Source organism: Labrus mixtus, chromosome 6, assembly GCF_963584025.1.
Source record: "Labrus mixtus chromosome 6, fLabMix1.1, whole genome shotgun sequence".
NCBI lineage: Eukaryota > Metazoa > Chordata > Actinopteri > Labriformes > Labridae > Labrus > Labrus mixtus.
In genome coordinates this window covers 25,320,172-25,339,173 of record NC_083617.1, presented here as the reverse complement: position 1 = coordinate 25,339,173, position 19,002 = coordinate 25,320,172, and the positions used below count along the sequence as shown (strand labels likewise).

The 19,002-nt window shown below is 45.0% G+C and overlaps 1 protein-coding gene across 2 annotated transcripts in view; it reads left to right on the top strand.

Moving 5' to 3' along the window:
* Positions 1–19,002, top strand: part of ttc7a (tetratricopeptide repeat domain 7A) — a 57,675-nt gene that overhangs the window by 2,116 nt on the left and 36,557 nt on the right. For both annotated transcript variants that reach the window (XM_061040699.1, XM_061040701.1), the window contains exons 2-12: positions 205–394; positions 3,187–3,350; positions 3,480–3,648; positions 6,460–6,590; positions 6,691–6,815; positions 9,784–9,862; positions 10,559–10,728; positions 12,403–12,466; positions 13,092–13,229; positions 17,035–17,118; positions 18,007–18,111. In XM_061040699.1, the coding sequence (XP_060896682.1) occupies positions 205–394; positions 3,187–3,350; positions 3,480–3,648; positions 6,460–6,590; positions 6,691–6,815; positions 9,784–9,862; positions 10,559–10,728; positions 12,403–12,466; positions 13,092–13,229; positions 17,035–17,118; positions 18,007–18,111 (1,419 nt within the window). The remainder of the gene's footprint in view (positions 1–204; positions 395–3,186; positions 3,351–3,479; positions 3,649–6,459; positions 6,591–6,690; positions 6,816–9,783; positions 9,863–10,558; positions 10,729–12,402; positions 12,467–13,091; positions 13,230–17,034; positions 17,119–18,006; positions 18,112–19,002) is intronic.

Sequence of the window (19,002 nt, the reverse complement as noted above, 5' to 3'; positions counted from 1 at the left end):
ATGATGAAGCAGTTCAAAGAAAAGTTAACTTTCCGGTTCTACTTTGGTTTAAGCACTCAAATATTTAAAGGCATTTTCATATTCAGCTTTTCTTTCTGTTTAATGACCCTTTGTGATTGTAGTTATAGTGCACACCCCCTCCCCGTCCTCCTCCTCCTCCTCCTCCTCCTCCTCAGTCAGATTACACATTTATTTCTCCTTCAGTCTGCAGTCACTCCCATCGTGTCCGGGGAGTACACTCACCACCACCGGGACAGAGCTCCGATGGCTGCCCGGGTTTCCTTCAGCCAGATCCGGCTGGAGACGGAGGTGGAGCGCTGCCGGGCCGAGTGTCAGTGGGACAGGATGCCGGCGATCATCGACCAGATGCAGGCTGCGCGTTTCCACGAGGACGGTGAGTGGTGGGAGTTCACCTCCAGGAGGGTGCAGAGTTTAAATTTACTACTCATTGATTTGTTTACTGCATATGACATTACAACCGAAAAAAAGCTAAAATTATGGATCACGTTTTCTTTTAGTAAGTTTCTCTCAACTAAATCTAAACTCTAACCTGTAAAGAGTTTCCCTGCAGTGCTTAGCAACAAGAGCTTCCTGTATTTTCAACTTTTTGCACAGTAGTTGATTTTTTTTCCACGATTTCAAGACTCTGAAAAAGTTTCTTCAGGGATGTTTTGAACTGTGCACAGGTTAGACTTTGGACTCAAAGCAAGACAGGTCGACAAGATTCCTGTGCAAGATCTAGTCTACAAATAAGAACACATTTAAAAACAGAAAACATATAGGATCGCTGCCATCAGTCCCAAAGGGGTCAAAGTGTCTCCAGAGAGTTTACAGTACACTCAATGATAACGGAAGAGGATCAAAGGTGTTGTTTGGCCCTCCTTACTGTTACCCCCACCTCCTCCAGGGGACAAAATACCACCTGCTTTACAAAAACAACACGACTTTATGCTGAAATCCGTGTAGGCGAAATCCTTCCACACAAGCTCCAAGAAATGCAAACAAGCGTATCGTTCTGTGCCTCATAAAGCATTTCTGTGCTGAGTCACTAATGCACCTGCCTCCACCCCTCGCACGCTCAGAGTAAATACAGGTTCAGGTGACTTTACTGCAAGTCAACAGTTATTGAGCCCATATCTGGCTGATGGTGCAGGCGGACAGTTTGTACATGCACTGAAGTGTTAAATCAAATGTGGTGTTTCTTACTGTTTGCATGCATGAGTCACATCAGCTGATCCGACATTCATGGAAAGAAGGGTGAATCAGGAGAGTTAAAGCGCTTCTGCTCCACAGTCTTTATGAAGAAATGGAACAATTTGATGGCAGGTGAAAAAAAAAGAAAAGGAATTTGATTCCACCAATAGGAAGCTGAAGGGATGACAGCTGGCCGGCTATTAGTACACGCAGCAACAACAAAACTCAAGAATCAAGATGTTTATTGTCACTCCACATGTGGGTACAAAGGTGTGAGACATCTTTTGTGAGTTGGCTCCATTCAGTAGAAGACATTTTAAATATACAAGTCCTGCAAAATGTTAAAGGTTAAAGTGAAAGCAGCAACATAATGTACAAAAACATATTCACCGCAGAAATACAAACATCACACAGCTGTGTTTGATACTTGATTCTGATTGGACAGATATGCATGCCAACGGTCTGCTACCCCTCGATAGATCATCACTGTCAAGAAGAACAAACCGTTGCTAAGGAAAGCACACGTTGCTAGGCTATGGCCACGGCTTTTATCACAGATTCTGGATGACTAAATGTAAATGATATAAATCCACAGAAAGAGTCTGATCTGTTTACGGAGAGGAAAGGGGATAACAGCGAAGAAAAGATGTTAAGACGTCAAAACTGAATGCTAAGACAGAAGAATCCACAAAAATGAAGACGGCAAACAAAGTAAACATTTATTGTACTAAGCCACATTTAGCAAAGTCGGACTAACTCACCTAGATAATCCAGCATGGGGTCGATTTACTCTTTCATGTGTACACACCTCAATCGGACATGAACTGGCCTCAGCGTTCTGAGCATGCTCCACGGCGGGCTTTAACCCTGAACTAGAACAGCAGAAGAAAGCGAGACAGCGGTTTCAACATGGCAAGTTTTTTGTTTTGGGGGGCGGGGGGGCTTTTTGTGTCTTTAATGGAGAGATAGGACAGCGGATAGAGTCGTAAATCAGGGAGAGAGAGAGTGGGGAATGACATGTGGGAAAGGAGCCACAGGCTGGATTGAACCTGGGCCGCCTGCTTGGAGGACCACAGCCTCCGTACATGGGACGCGAACACTCAGACTGCGCCATCAGCGCCCCCCAACATGGCGAGTTTGAGAGTGAGATCCACACCTTTTTGGACAGTTTATGTCACGTCAGCAAAAAATGTGCACAGCTCTAAAGTTGGCCGTGTTTTCACCGTTCGTTAACTTGTTTGGTAAGAGGCGTTATTGGTCCAACGTAGGTAGTTACCATAGCAACGAGCTAAAATGTGGTATATCGACCTACCGAGGTGGAGTCATTCATGCAGTACTTCCATCAGTGAGACAGTATTCCAGTTAAATGTCACTGAACTGTTCATGTAGACGTCCTGAGTGACTCTTTGTAACGTTCAAAGCCTCCAGCTCGTGTGGTGAGGAGCTCTCTGTTGTTCGGGGCTGAGAACCGTCCTGCTGTTTACACTCCGCCTCGTACACACACACAGTTTAGCCTTGGCTGTGCTGATAAAACTAACAGCAGATATACGAAGAGCATCAGGACATAAACACGGCGTCAGAGAACACACACACACACACACACACACACACACACACACACACACACACACACACACACACACACACACACAGAGGGACAAAGGTAAACAGGAAGGTTTAATGGAGTGTGTGTACACAGAATCTTAGGTTCATTCCTGGACTCTGAGGTCGGTTTACTGTACCACAAGCTCGTCTTATCGTGTGATTACAATATGAAATCTATTTCAGGAGAGCACGGAGGGAGGGAAATGGAAACTGTTGCTTCTAAAAAAGACGTCAGGAATATTGAAGCTTCTCTCCCTAAGTCGGTGGGAAATGTTGTTTTTATGGACTTGCTGAGGTTTGCTTTGGCTACAGAAAATAATGACGTTTGACCCCGAGCTCAGACGGACTCCAACAAAGTCCGTTTTTCTATCCTGACCCCCCTCTCAGATGACTACGGGATGCTGCTGATGGCAGAGGCCCTGCTGGAGGAGTGCCTGCAGGAAAACACGGACCTCTTACGGCGCTGCATGCCTCTGACGGATAAGACCCAACCCAAACTGTGCCGAGCCAAAGGACACCTCAACTCGGTCCTGAGCAGAGGCCGTCTCTCGGTCAGTCTCTTTGCAGCTCAGAATATTCCTTTAACTAAATAAAGAAAGTACGCAGAGCTCATGAAGCTTCTTATGCACATCTCTGACTTGATGTTGTTTCTGTCTTTCTTTCCTCCTCTCGCCCTCTAGCCTCGGTACCTGAACGAGGCTCTGCTGCTGATGGGAAAAGTCCACTATGTGCAGGGTCGGTACCGGGACGCTCAGGGGATGTGTGCCAGGGTGGGACTGGAGGAGCTGACGCAGGATGTACAGCCCACATACCACCTCCGCCTGCTGGCCGAGGCTTTCGTCATCAAAGGTACCCGACACGCCTCCTGCTTTTCTTTACCTTTTATTTTTAAGCTTTATTTTTGGGCTTTTTGTGTCTTTAATGGAGAGATAGGAAAGTGGATAGAGTCGGAAATCAGGGAGAGAGCGAGAGAGTAGGGAATGACATGCGGGAAAGGAGCCACGGGTGGGATTCGGACCTGGGCCGCCCGCTTGGAGGAGCAAAGCCTCCATACATGGGGCATGGACACCTAAATATGTCCAAAAAGGCTGCAGGTTTATATAAGGTAACATTTTAGTGATGATGTAAAAATTGTATTAAGAGTTCAGTTACAACACAAAGACCTCAAGGGAACACAGTCACTACAACTGCCAAGATTTTTACACTGATGGCTAAAAAAAAACTGTGAGTCATGTTCGGTGGAAACATTAGCTGTTACTCACACACACACACACACACACACACACACACACACACACAGATACAGTCTTTAATTTTCATTCTGAAACACCAGAATGATCAAAGGTCAAAGGTCACTTCCACAGAGCATCATCACTGCGGTCCTTAGAGGTCTATATAATCGTGTTAAACTCATAATCACGTCGTTACATTTCCTGTTTCCTGATGATCACACATGACCCTGACGAGGACTTTAAACTATTACATATTTATTTACTCTGCATGTTTCTGTTGCTGAACTCGGTCAGGTCCTTTGGGGGTTTGTATCGCTCTGTCTCAGGGATGTTTGTAACCTCGTGTATGTTGTTATGGGCCTGCAGTCAGATGTGGATATTTGTCCGATGATATCCTCCCGTCTGTACGCAGCTCTCTGTTTATTTGATCAGGCTGGCGTCTGCTCCGAGGCCGCTGTCAGTCACAGACCTCGCGCAGAACAGAAATGTTCAGTTTATCTGAATCAATAAGTCTCAAACAGACTCCTGATCAGGCATCTGGACCAGGACCGACCTGCTCTCCTCTTCCGCTCTGATCATCAGTCAGCCGAGCGTCCGTCTCCTCAGAAACAGTAGGACAACACAGAGAGAGAGCATGAGAGAAATGAGAAGAAATGTAGGATCTGTTAAATGAGTTGAGTTGATTTTATTTAATCTAAGACGTTTATACACATCATCAGTGGGTTGTATCCTCCTGTGGGCTGATTATGAAAGAGGCTGCAATTCAGATTGATGCCTCTATTTGATGTAAAAGAACAAAGAAGACCATCAGCAGGAAGATTGACCTTTTGTATAAAGATGATTTTAATTTCTGAAAACACCGCAGGGGATTTGAGTGTCAGACAAAGTGACAAGCAGCATGCTGCAGATGCAGACTTTTTAGAGACATTATTGTTAAAAACGCTACTTGCACATATAACAACATCAGCGAAAAGATAAGAGGTACTGCTTTGTCCACAGGGGGCGCCAAAATCAACACAAACCAAAAGTTAAGCTTTAAGCCTCCTGGCAAACAGCTGCAACATCCCCCCTCTTTGCAGCCGTATCAGCCGAGCTCCCCATTATGCATCACTTTTAACCTTCATATAATAAACAAGTTATTTTGAAAACATCACCCTCGGTCTAGAGTGTGCTGATAAAGAACATAAGATGAGCTATTCAGACCTAATACATTTTTTGCATCAGGCTGTAAACATGTAACATGTATGTGACCACTCTCTGTGGTTCAGAGTCATGTTCAGGTCTCTCTGTGGTTCAGAGTCATGTTCAGGTCTTCTTGTGGTTCAGAGTCATGTTCAGGTCTTCTTGTGGTTCAGAGTCATGTTCAGGTCTCTCTGTGGTTCAGAGTCATGTTCAGGTCTTCTTGTGGTTCAGAGTCATGTTCAGGTCTTCTTGTGGTTCAGAGTCATGTTCAAGTCTCTCTGTGGTTCAGAGTCATGCTCAGGTCTCTCTGTGGTTCAGAGTCATGTTCAGGTCTCTCTGTGGTTCAGAGTCATGTTCAGGTCTCTCTGTGGTTCAGAGTCATGCTCAGGTCTCTCTGTGGTTCAGAGTCATGTTCAGGTCTCTCTGTGGTTCAGAGTCATGTTCAGGTCTTCTTGTGGTTCAGAGTCATGTTCAGGTCTTCTTGTGGTTCAGAGTCATGTTCAGATCTCTCTGTGGTTCAGAGTCATGTTCAGGTCTTCTTGTGGTTCAGAGTCATGTTCAGGTCTTCTTGTGGTTCAGAGTCATGTTCAGGTCTCTCTGTGGTTCAGAGTCATGTTCAGGTCTTCTTGTGGTTCAGAGTCATGTTCAGGTCTCTCTGTGGTTCAGAGTCATGTTCAGGTCTCTCTGTGGTTCAGAGCCATGTTCAGGTCTTCTTGTGGTTCAGAGTCGTGTTCAGGTCTCTCTGTGGTTCAGAGTCATGTTCAGGTCTCTCTGTGGTTCAGAGTCGTGTTCAGGTCTCTCTGTGGTTCAGAGTCATGTTCAGGTCTTCTTGTGGTTCAGAGTCATGTTCAGATCTCTCTGTGGTTCAGAGTCATGTTCAGGTCTTCTTGTGGTTCAGAGTCATGTTCAGGTCTCTCTGTGGTTCAGAGTCATGTTCAGGTCTCTCTGTGGTTCAGAGCCATGTTCAGGTCTTCTTGTGGTTCAGAGTCGTGTTCAGGTCTCTCTGTGGTTCAGAGTCATGTTCAGGTCTCTCTGTGGTTCAGAGTCGTGTTCAGGTCTCTCTGTGGTTCAGAGTCATGTTCAGGTCTTCTTGTGGTTCAGAGTCATGTTCAGGTCTTCTTGTGGTTCAGAGTCATGTTCAGGTCTCTCTGTGGTTCAGAGTCATGTTCAAGTCTCTCTGTGGTTCAGAGTCATGTTCAGGTCTCTCTGTGGTTCAGAGTCATGTTCAGGTCTCTCTGTGGTTCAGGTCTGTCTCTGGACCACCAGGCGGTCTCTTCAATATCTCGTGTCCGTCTGTCAGAGAGGGAGGAGGAGAGTCTGTCCTGTTTCCTGAGAGCCTGCGACGCCGCGCTCTCCTACCTGCAGGAGCTCGACAAGGTGCGTTTTTATTTACACCTGCAGAAGAGGACAAATGTGTGTGTGTGTGTGTCTCGATGAGTGTGTGTATGTCAGACTTAAATGCAAACTTTATTTTCAGACTGCATCGACCCCCCACTCTAAGACCCCCAAATCCAGTCTTCTCCCTCCCCCTCCCGACATCGACCTGGGCTACTTCGTGCAGGCCGCGTTACAGAGCGCGTACCTGTGTCTGCTGCAGAGAGGGTGAGACACACACACACACACACACACACACACACACACACACACACACACACACACACACTGAAACACAGTGTCTGCCTGCCTAATATCCTAAATTAACCTGGTGAAAATAAAACCTGAGCATCTTTAGACACATTCTTAAGAAATGGCATAAAGAGCAGAATTATCGTGCCAAACAACACGTCTCTCCTATCTGAGCACAGCAGGCACACAGACCTCTATCAAAGTGTTTTTCTCCTATTATAGTTAAAGAGGACATATGATCCCCCTTCTCCACCTTTTCAAACAGTCCCCTGTGGTCTAAATGAAACATCTGTGCTGTGCTTTGGTCAAAATATAACATGACTCAAGCACCAGAGGAGGTTTGTGACCCTGTATAAACCAGCTCTCTCAGAACGCTCCGTTTTGGTGTGTGTGTCTCTTTAATGAGCCCCCCCCCCCCCCTGAGTTTTCCCGGTAGACATCACTCCTCTGTAGCGAGAATAAAAAGGGCCGACCTGCGCAGAAGTTTTGCTCTAGGCTGGGGGTGGAGTCCATGGGTGGAGATATCAGGGGAGGGGAGGGGATTTTTTTGATGTAAGTAAGATGTAAGACTTATGCAGACCACAAACAAAGGACTGGATGGGTTTATTTCACATTTTGTGGGTCAGTAGACACTCAGGTTACCAAATATATGTTTAAAAACACTGTACATAATATGTCCCCTTTAAAACTGTCTTTTATCTGTTCATCTTTAGGGAGTGGAATACTTTATTTTAAGTTTTAGCAGAACTTATTACTAACAGATTTCTGTTCGTAAGAAAATGTATTTCAATCTGTCAAAGTGAGACAAAGACTTTAACCCTGTAATGGGGATGTATAAATATTTTTGAAAGTTAATGAGTTGCTGTTCTCTATTGTATCGGGTCTACAATATCATAGCTTCATGATTTTTTTCCCCTAAAATATGACCTTTGTTTTCCCATTTACAGTCTGTATCTCCCAGGATACGTTGCCTGTTTAGGGTATAATGTCAACATGTTCCCTCCTCATTTAAAAGGTCCAATATCAACTTTAAAAACATTTTATAAACAATTAATTCCTGTCAAAAACTGTTTTCAAAAACAAAATTCCACCAAACTCTAATTAGCATGAAAAACATCACGTAGCTCGGACAGAATTGAATCAAACCGTATTGAATCCATATTTTAATGAATTGCCTGGAGAATCGAATCAAATCAGAACAAATCCTCTTATAAAAACTGACGCACATGTTCGTGCATGTATGTACACTGACAAGAAGGAGCCGGACCTCGGAGAGATTTATAAACAAGACACAGCAGAAGTGAAAGTCTGCAGACATACAGAAGACAAACACTGAGCTGCAGCTTAAAGAGTGGGGAGCAGGGTTACTGCAGCGGGTTATAAATAAACATAAAGGACAATGATAGAGAGAACTCAGTTTCTTTAGGCATTCTTCAGGTTCTTTCATAAACACAACATCAGCTGTTTAGTTAAAGGAAGACGCTGAAGAAATAATTTCTTTGTCTGGAGGGAGAAATAGGATGATAAATAAAACAACACAATTAACTAAGTCCATTAGCTGAGGTGAACAGGTGGGCTGGCATACGTTTTTTGAACATGTCAAAGTATGGTGAATTGAGGATAACTGCTGGGAGAGACTTCCAGATTGTGGGGGCTGCCACCCTGAAGGCTCTGCAGGTTTGTGTGGGGGAATTGAGAGCAAACCAGGGTCAGAGGGTCAGAGGTTCAGGGTCAGATTGTAGGGATGGAGGAGGTCAGAAAGGTACTGAGGGGGGAAGAGACCGTGCTGAGATGTGTAGGAGAGGAGGAGGATTTTTGATGTGATGCAGGACTTGACCCGGAGCCAGTGAAGGTGGGTGAGGATGGGGGTGATGTGCTGCCAGGTCTTAGTGTGGGTGAGAACCCTGGCATCTGAGTTCTGCACATACTGGAGCCTGTTACCCCTGGCATGGACTCATTTATTCAGACGAGAAGTGATGAAGGCTAGATGAGAGATTCTGCACCAGGGTCTGTGAGTGATGGCCGGAGTCTGGAGATGTTTTTGAGGTGGTAGATTTATCTTTGTGCTCCTGATGTTTGTCTAATTCATCTACGTTTGTTTAAAGACCTCGTCTCTGGGTCTGCACTTTGTTTAATAGCTGCAGTGTTTGCTCATTTGTCTTCTCTGTGAGGGACAGGACCTGGAAATCTGTTGATCGCGGTCTTTTAAACAAAGTGAGGACGAGAGGAAATAAAGGAGAAACTCACCTCATTGAAACATATTTGTAATTCAATCATCTGACCAGCAGGTGTCAGCGTTGCTCTTTGACTCAGAGAAGCAGCCTCTGTCACTCTGTGTCCAGTTTGTAAGGCACCAAAACTGACAGAGTCTAACGTGTGTCTATAAAGATTTAATTTCACCGAAGACAGCTTTAAAAACTTTTCTGATGAATCTTATATTTAAACTGTTATGTGCAAGGGAGCAAGGGAAACCAGACGCAGCACTGAAGTGAGCCTCTCCTTCCTTACTCCCTATGATGATCCAAAAACAAACGAGTCTGCAGTCCACAAATATTTATTTATTATCTCATTAAACACACTTCATAGAGAGCACAGGCCAAATAAACAACAAAAAAATCCTCATCAAAAACCCAAACTATCTCGATGGTCACGTTGGAAGTGGAAGAAGAAGGCAGGGGGCGTGTCGGCTTTTGCAGTTCCATCTCAAATCTTGCGGCATCGACTCCCGTCCAATCACTGGCATGCACCTGCAGCTCAACCAAAGAAAACAGAACAAATCCCACAGAGGCAGAATAATCTAATAATAATCATTTAAACACACATTTACATTACTGTTTACTCATATGACTCACAGGCATAATGTGTGTGTGTGTGTGTGTGTGTGTGTGTGTGTGTGTGTGTGTGTGTGTGTGTGTGTGTGTGTGTGTGTGTGGGTGTGTGTTAGTCATCTTGCACAGGGTTCACACCAGCTGCGTCGGGTGCTCAGGGTGGTGGAGTCTCGAGGGTCTCAGAGCTTCAGGAAGGTAATCATTTTAAAAAATATGAATGATATTTGTATAAACAGTCACAGAGCGCCTCACAACCACCAGATGAAGGATCTAAGGGTTTTGTGTGAAGCTTAAACTTGTTAATCATCTCTCTACTCCAAATGGTTTCTGCATTAACATAAATAAATACCAACAGGTGTTGCAGTGATGGAAGCGGGCAAGAGAACTGGTTCAGATAGAAGTGATTGTACCCGACCTAAAAAGCCTCTGCATGTTTCTAATAAGCTCCACGAGCAGAAACGTGCTCAAACTAGGATCAATATTGGAGATGCTTTTGAAAAATGGAGAGAGGTTAGAACACAGAAAGGTTTACAGACCGATGCAGAGCTGGATAAACACTGAAGCTTCAGGGTCCACCACATGGCAACCTGTGTGAGCATCCACTCTAGAGAGGAGGGGGCGGGGGGAGACAGCTCTCTACAATGTTTAGAATTTGGACTGCAGTACCCATTTTAAACACTAGGAGTCAGAGTTACATACTGCTCCTTTAAATATGCTACAACAGAAGGTCCTGTTTCTTTGTTTTGATATTTGTTTAGAATTATTATTTAAGCGGGTCTCATTGAAATAATTTCTCCTTAAATCCTTCAGGTAACTTTTTTTTATTTTTGTGTTCACGTCGTATGATAAATGATCCTGATAGATATTCTGCACATTGGTGTCTCCTCTCAGTCTGCAGCCAGGAAGCTAGCAGAGGTGCTGCTGAGCTCCGTCAGTGTGGACAGCTACTGGCCCCCGCTGGGACCCCCGCCCACAGCCTGGCTCCACAGGGAGGGGGCCGCCGCCTCCAAAGATGCCATCTACCCCACCGTGAAACCCCCGCAGAGATACAGCACAGAGGGGTCTGTTCTGTTTGATTCATTTTCATGTTTTAATTGATCCTCCTTTATCCATTATTCTGTTGCCCTCGAGGTGTTAGTTTATTTAAGTTGCACTTTCATCCCGTCTTGTATCAGTTTTTTCCGGGATCCTATCAGACTGACAAATGTAGCACTTTGTCCAAATTTTCTAAATTGTACATTTTATGCTAAAGGCTTCCCATATCTTCCTTTTCCTCCTTCTCCCCCTCCTCTGCCTTCTCTTCCCCCTCCTTTGTTCCCCATTTTCCTCCTCTTCCTTCACCCCTTCTCCTTTTCCTTGCTTTTCTTCCTCATTCTCTTGTTTTTCTTTTTCTCCTCTTCATCCTCAATGCTTTCTTTTACTACTCTTCTTCCTCTCCCTTCCTTCCTTCTTTCTCTTCCTCCCTCCTCTTCCTTCCTTCCTTCTCTTCCTCCCTCCTCTTCCTTCCCTCATTCTCTTCCTCCCTCATCCTTTCCCTTCCTTCCTGCCTCGCTCCTCCTCTCCCTTCCTTCCTTTTCTTCCTCCCTCCTCCTGTTTTTCCTTCAACTTCACCTCCCTTCCCCTCTTCCTCCTTTTTCCTCATCATCAACCTTCTCCCTGTGCTCCCCTTCAGCCTCCTCCTTCTCCTCTTCCTCCTCTGCCTTCTTTTCATTCTCTTTCTCCTCCCTCGTTCCCCTTTATCCTCATGTTCTATCTTTTGCATCTCCCTTTTCTCTTCTCCTTTTCCTTGCTATTCTTCCTCCTCCTCTCTTTTATTATCCTCCTCCTTCTCCCATTCCTTCTTCTCCTCCTCTTCCTCCTTATCTTACATTTCTTCCTCTTCCTTCCTTCCTTCCTTCCTTTGTGCATGAATAGAGTGTTAATGGTTGTGGAGAAATGTGCAAGAAGGGCAGTGTGTAAAATGTTCAAAAATATCCAGAGAGACGTTATGTCGTGCATCAGAATCGACCATGATACAACATAAAGTGACGGATTGAAACATAACACCACATGAGCAGGAAAATAAACTGCACATTCCTGACATGACAGACTCATTATCTGCATCGGCACATGGAGCTTTATCTGCATTTTGTTCCAGTGTTTGCAGGATTCCTGCACTCTGAGGCCCTGAGAGCTGTACTTGTCACATCCAAACACGACTAATCGAGCTCGCGCTATCATACAGGAAGATCTAAATCCATGTCTGAGATTAGAGAGAGGAGGAAGAGGAGCGCTCGCCCCGAGGGAGAGAGAGAGAGTGTACCTCACTGTGTTCCAGAGTTTAATCATCAGATTTCTCTTCTTACAAATCGTGTCCAAAAAACAGAGAAGAAGAAAGTGATAAAGGAGAGGGAGGAGCCTGCAGGTGTGTGTGTGTGTGTGTGTGCGCGTGCATGTATATGCGTGTGTGTGTGCGCGCGCGTGTGTATGTGTGTGTGTGACATCTGAGCCAGTGCTGTGTAGTGATATACCCGGTGTGGTCCGTGTTGTGTTACAGCACCACAAAGAGAAACTGGACACCTGCAGCAATCTGACAACCCACATTCAGTCCTGTGTGTGTGTGTGTGTGTGTGTGTGTGTGTGTGTGTGTGTGTGTGTGTGTGTGTGTGTGTGTGTGTGTGTGTGTGTGTGTGTGTTTTTGTGAGGAATAGACTTCCTAATTGTGGTTTTACTTCTTGTTTCTTGTGTCCCTGCAGTTGCTTCTGTCCTCAGGACGTGGTGGAGGAGGCTGTGCTGCTGCTGCTCATCACAGAGTCCATGGTGAGAGACACACACACACACACACACAAACACACACACACACACAAACACACACACAAACACACATATGCATGTACACAGACTTTCTTTTCTTCCTTCTCCCCGTTGACTGCACATTATCAGCCTTGAACACAAACCCAAAAAATAGGCTCTATTCCATTCTTAGTTTTCCTCCCCTTCCACCCTCTTTCTCCTCCTCATCCTATTTTCCTCCCCATCCTTGTTTCACCTCTTCCTCCTCATCATCTTCCTTCATCTTCTCATCCTCGTCTTGTACCCCCTTCTTTTCTACCTCATCCCCTTCTCCTCTCCTTCTCAACCTTTTCCCTCCTCCTCTTGATGGTCCTCCTCCTTCTTGTACCCCCCCCCCCCGCCTTCCCTTCCTCCTTTCCCTCTCTCCTACTTGTTCCTACTAATCCTCCTCCTTTTCCCCCTGTGGTCCTTTTCTCTTCTCCCTCCTTCTCCTCTTGCTCCTTTACCACTTCCTCTGCCTCCTTTTCCTTGTCTCCCTTTCCTCTTCTCCTTCTCCTCCTCCTCCACTTCCTTCTGCTTCCCCCCCTTCCTCCTCTCCCACCGTCCTCCTCCCCCTCCTCTTCTTCATCACTCAGATTTTGTCCTCTACCAGGCGAGCGGCGAGGCCGTGATCAGTCGTCTGCCGGACCAGGCCGAAGCTCGTAAGACCAGCCTGCAGGATGCCACCTCTGTGTACGACCTGCTCACTATCGGCATGGCCAGGAGGGGGCAGTATGCCATGCTGTCTGAGGTGTGCTCCCACACACACACACACACACACACACACACACACACACACACACACACACACACACACACACACACACACACACACACACACACACACACACACACACACACACACACACACACACACACACACACACACACACAAAAGCTCGACGCTGGAGGTCTGAGGGGAGGAGATGATTCAGTGAGAACTTTATCTTTCCAAAATGTTTAAATGAACGTCCTCATCATTTTGAGCAAACAGATTATGTCTCTCTCTTTCTCTCTCTTTATCCTCGTGTATTCTTCTGCTTCCTCTCTCTCTTTTTTTAAGTGTCTCTCGCTCCAAATGCCTCCTCACTTTTTTTATTACAAGCTCTCCTTATGTGACCTCCCCCCAGATGTGGGGGAGTCGGGGAGCTGGAGGTTACAGAGGTCGTTCCTAAATTAGGTTTGCCCACCTGTCTGACTGATTCAAAGACAGAATCAGTCATCTAATAAGGACGACCACACACACACACACACACACACACACACACACACACACACACACACACACACTGAGGATCAGTTGTCAGATATATGAGCTGCTATTGGACCATGTATTAAAGATTGGATGTCGGCGATCTCTGATGTGATGAAAAGATTCACACTGATTGATTAGAGACTGGAGCATGAATCAATCTGAGCTGTGACTCCTGCAGCTCCTGATTCAAATACCTACACGTCTTAACATCCTGTCGAGAAATCCAGTTAATACAGAAAAAGGTGGAAAGTAATCATACATATTTATTGTCTACAGATAAATAAGTTTAAGATGTAATAAAAATGTCCCATTACAAGAAAAAGTTCTGGATAAAAAATTGATTGTACACTTTGTTAGGGGTCACTAATTAAATAATAAGGTAATGATGTCATCAACACAACAGGTGCATTAATATGTAAGTAGGTCAGGTACAGAACTTTATACTGGGCAGGTGCTCGCTTTGGTGATCCCTTAAATTTCCATCGAGTGCCATCATCGAGGCGAGCTGAGTTTGCGTCAACCTTTGAGCTGCAGCTAAAACGAACGAGCTACATGTATAATTTATCATGTAAGACAAAAAAAATTAATCAGTCCATTACAGATGTGTCAAATGTAGAAGGCAAAAATCCTCTCTGACGCAGAACTACGCATCACATCGAGTGAACTTTTAGACTTTTTAAAGAAAATGTAAAGGTGGAGTCAGTAGAAGTTTTCGTTGCAGTTTGTAAACACAACATTGAAACTGGGCCCTCCTCCTGAGCTCATCGTCCACCAGAAGCTCACACTGACTGCAGGATGTAGTGTGTACGTTTACTGCTTCTACCTACACTGCAAGCTAACACACGCTAGCGCAAGCTAACAGCCGGTGTTTGTCACCTGTCTGTCCAACAGGAAGCAGACCAACTCCATATCCATGGGTAAAAGCCAACACAAGGTTTTATCACGATCACTATTTAAGACGAGAGAAAATATGAAGTCAGGCTGTGCAATGTCGCATTGAAGGCAGCGAGCAGCGTTGAACTGCTAGTCTAACAACGATGATTTTAAATGTATTTTCAGTACGTAAAATAATTCTTGGTGATTGGTGTTTCGTCTCACTGTGATTATATTTTCTCTTCTTTGCTGCTACGTCCACACCCGTCATATTAGCCGGTTTGAATAGCGTCCAACCACTGAATTTTTTCACTCCTAAACTCACCTGCTGCGCTGCCAGAACAAAGCAGAACAGTAAAATCCAGTCAGAGGAGACACAGTCACCACCACACATGTACGGAGGCCCAGAAGTGAGGACTTTATTATCCCAGTAAGACATTTGCATTGGACTACACAGCGCTCTGATACAGTTAACACCTCATACATCAATCGCACATGTTCATTTACATCATGAAGTTTCACACTTAGTTCAAAGTAAATGCATCCAAAACAAGTATTAGAAATCAAGACGAACATCAACAAGTACGTCTACAGAGAAAGTTTAAAGCGGTGGCTGAAGGGAACATGTTTCAGACAGATGCTCTGCAGCCTGATGGATGTATACGAGCAACTTGATTTGCAACTTCATGACAAAGTAGTCCGTCTCAACTGTATGCAAAGAGCATGCAAAGCAGGTCGTTTGTAGCAGCAGCTGCAGAACAGACTGAGATTTAAGGCAGGGTCGTAGTCAAGGCCAGACTAACCAGGGCCAAGACATACCCGAGACCGGAGTGCTCAGAGACCGAGACAAGACCAAGACATTTAGGGATCGAGACCCAGTCAAGACCAAGGCAAGGCGAGACCGAGACAAGACTCAAAGATCAACATGTCCACACGTTAGCTCTGTTACAACAGGGTCTCCTCTAATCCTCTAAAGGGTTAAAAGTGGATTCACAACATGTGGGGCAGATTTAACGGGTTAACAAAGGTCAGCATCGTCACATATGGAGCAGACACTTTCTGTTTATTTTCTGTTTAGTTTGCTGCCACTCGAATGCTTAACGTGAGACTCAGCGTGGTCCATTCATGGTTTAGTAAAAGTATTCATAATACAAAAAGTCGTACAGTGCACACTCTGCGTGATGTTTTGAGCTCTGTGCATCAGGACGGCTTTGTCTGCACGTTAACAATCTGCAGCCTTTTCACTAAGTGCACATTATTCAATCAGAAGTTCATTCAGAGCCTTTTCCTGCTTTGGCACACCTCGGACTGACTGACAGCAGCTGACTGAGCACACTCCACACACACATCAATCACATCTTTATGGTCTGAAGCAGGGCTGAGGCTTAGCCCAACACACACACACACTTACACGCACACACGCTTACACGCACACACACACACACACACACACACACACATGATAGAAAGCAGTGCTGAGGGGGGAGTGTAGGCGTATCGACAACTAATAATACCTACAAGTTTCAGTCAGTTCAGCCAGAAACAGACATACACTGCTCCTCTCAGAGCCACCAAACATCATAGACAAAAACATTCATTTTAACTCAGGTATCCGGTCGACTGCTGCCTTCAGTTCGATTGCTCATTTTAATCGCATGTTCCATTATTTAGCATTTCTAAAAAGTTTCAAAGCTTTTATTTTGAATGTTCACCTGTCTTAAGCCAATGGTACTTTACTTCCTGTTTGAATTCAATGCTTTTATTTTGAAATACAGTAAGGAGCTTCTGGTAGATGGAAGGTCAGAAACAGGAAGTGGTTAGGGATCACAACCTGACGTCAAACAGCTCAAAGGAACGGTAACGTGTGATGTCATCAGGTGGATATTACTTTGGACTCGTCAGCTGAGCTGTCTGAGAGTTTGTTAAAGTGAAGTAAGACATTCAAAGATGCAGCAGTGTCCTTCTTTTACATCACTGAGACTACAGGGAGACCAAATGGCAACCTCTGGTATTGAAAAATGAAAATCCTACAGTTTTTATCAATGGAGTCTGGGGTGATGGTTAAAAAGTTATCTTCCTCAGTCTGTAGGGATTCTTTCTGTGATGTTGTCAGACACAATCTGAGCCGGTCAAGGGACATGAACCGTGATTGGACGCCCTGTGATCTATCAAGGATCATGTTGCAGACATCACAGCCTGTTTCACTGCTGCAGGCTGAAGACGTCTACCTGAGACAATCAAAAATCTTTGCGACCATTTTAATCATTCAGACCCCAAAATGTCTCAAATAAAAAGAAAAAAAGTTCAGGGAGACACTTTTCTTTTAGTCTGGGTTCAACTGGTGAGACTCTCTGCCTCCACCTGTACCGTCTGTGCTCAACCCCCCCTGAATAAATCCAATCATTTAAACATCTTTGTGTGTCTGCAGTGTCTGGAGCGAGCCATGAAGTTTTCTTTCAACGAGTTCCACCTCTGGCACCAGCTGGGCCTGTCACTCATGGCGGCGGGGAAGGTGAGCTCATTTTCTCCTTAAATATCAGCCCAAGACACACACACACACACACCATGACACACTTAGACACACCCAAAGGAGACATCAATCATCTGCAGCCTCAGCTCTGTCTAACAGGACATTTAACTTTGCTATTAGGTACATTTGTTCTTCTCCAAAAAACAATCATTAGTTTACCCTGCCAAATGAAGTTAAATCGTTTTGATTTCTTTTGCCAAATGGGAATCCTCAACAGAAGCTGAAATAGCTGACATTCCCGTGAGTGTGTACGTGTGTGTGTGTGTGTGTGTGTGTGTGTGTGTGTGTGTGTGTGTGTGTGTGTGTGTGTGTGTGTGTGTGTGTGTGTGTGTGTGTGTGTGTGTGTGTGTGTGTGTGTGTGTGCGTGCGTGCGTGCGTGCGTGCGTGCGTGCGTGCGTGCGTGCGTGCGTGCGTGCGTGCGTGCGTGCGTGCGTGCGTGCGTGCGTGCGTGCGTGCGTGTGTGACACATTGATCCTTGCTGCAGGATAAAGTGACACTGCAGATCAATGGAGAGCTCTAGAAATAGTCTGCTGCTCCGTAGAAGGAGAAGGGGCTGCCTCAGCGTTGTCACATCCGCTTCTATTTAGGACCAAGCCACTGAATGTGTGTGTGTGTGTTTGTGCGTGTGTGTGTGTGCATGCATGTAGGCGTGCATGTGGTCCATTAATGATTGGCCTACATGTATTAAGTGACTGTGTGTCTAAATGGGTCTGTTAGGGCTGTGTAAGGACAGATGATGCGTGTTCGATTCACTCGCTTACACTTGATTCAATTTCATCAGTCTGCTGCGTGCATATCATTCATAGTGTGTGTGTCTGTGTGTGTGTGTGTGTGTGTCTGTGTGTGTGTGTGTCTGTGTGTGTGTTACAGGGCGTCGGTGCGGTGTCTGTATTTAAAGAATGCAGCAGGATGAGACCAGAGGATCCGTCTTTGCCCCTATTGGCTGCTAAAGTCTGCATTGGTCAACTGCACTGGGTGATTACACACAAAACATTTACACACACACACACACACATACACAAAACTACACACACACACACACACACACACACACACACACACACACACACACACACACACAAAACTACACACACACACACACACACACACACACACACCTGTAGAGAGAGAGAGAGAGAGAGAGAGAGAGATATGCTGATTAATAAAATGGCCTCATATTAACCCGTTATGCTTTCACTGCTGCTGCTCTGATGTTTTTGATTCATGTTTTGCAGAGAAACTTGTTGATCTTTAGATGTAGTTCTGATGACTTCCTGTAGGTGGAGCTGTTCTCCTGTTTGTTCAGCTCTGTGCTGCTCTGATAACTCCTCTATTTGGAGAGTAGATACAGTAGAACAACATCCATTTGATATTAGATGATCTGAATAATAAACGGAACATATTTACTGCTGCAACAAAATCTCATATTCTGTAGATTGTCTGAGAGGTGCATGCCCAACTCTCCGTCTCTTTTGAAACCCTTTGAAACCACAAAAAGAAAAGAGGTGTCTTTGCATTAAACTTCTCAAAGCTTGAGCTAAAATGTCAATGGAATAAAACAGAAAAAAAATAGATCTACTGCAGAAACCTAAGTTTTATTTTTCTAACTTTGATGTACTAGTTGCTCATCTTTGCTCACAGCTCTGGGGCTCTGTGGAGCTGCAGCCTGTTGCTCTGATGTTCAGTCTAGACTGAAATATCTGAACAACTTTAGAAAGAACGACCATGAAATTTGGCATAAACATTCAACTATCCCTTCAGATGATTCACAATTAATTCGCTGCTCCTTTGGCTTTTCACATAGCACTGACTTCAGGTCGACATTTAAATTAGTCAACATACATGAACACATGACACTCTCGTTAG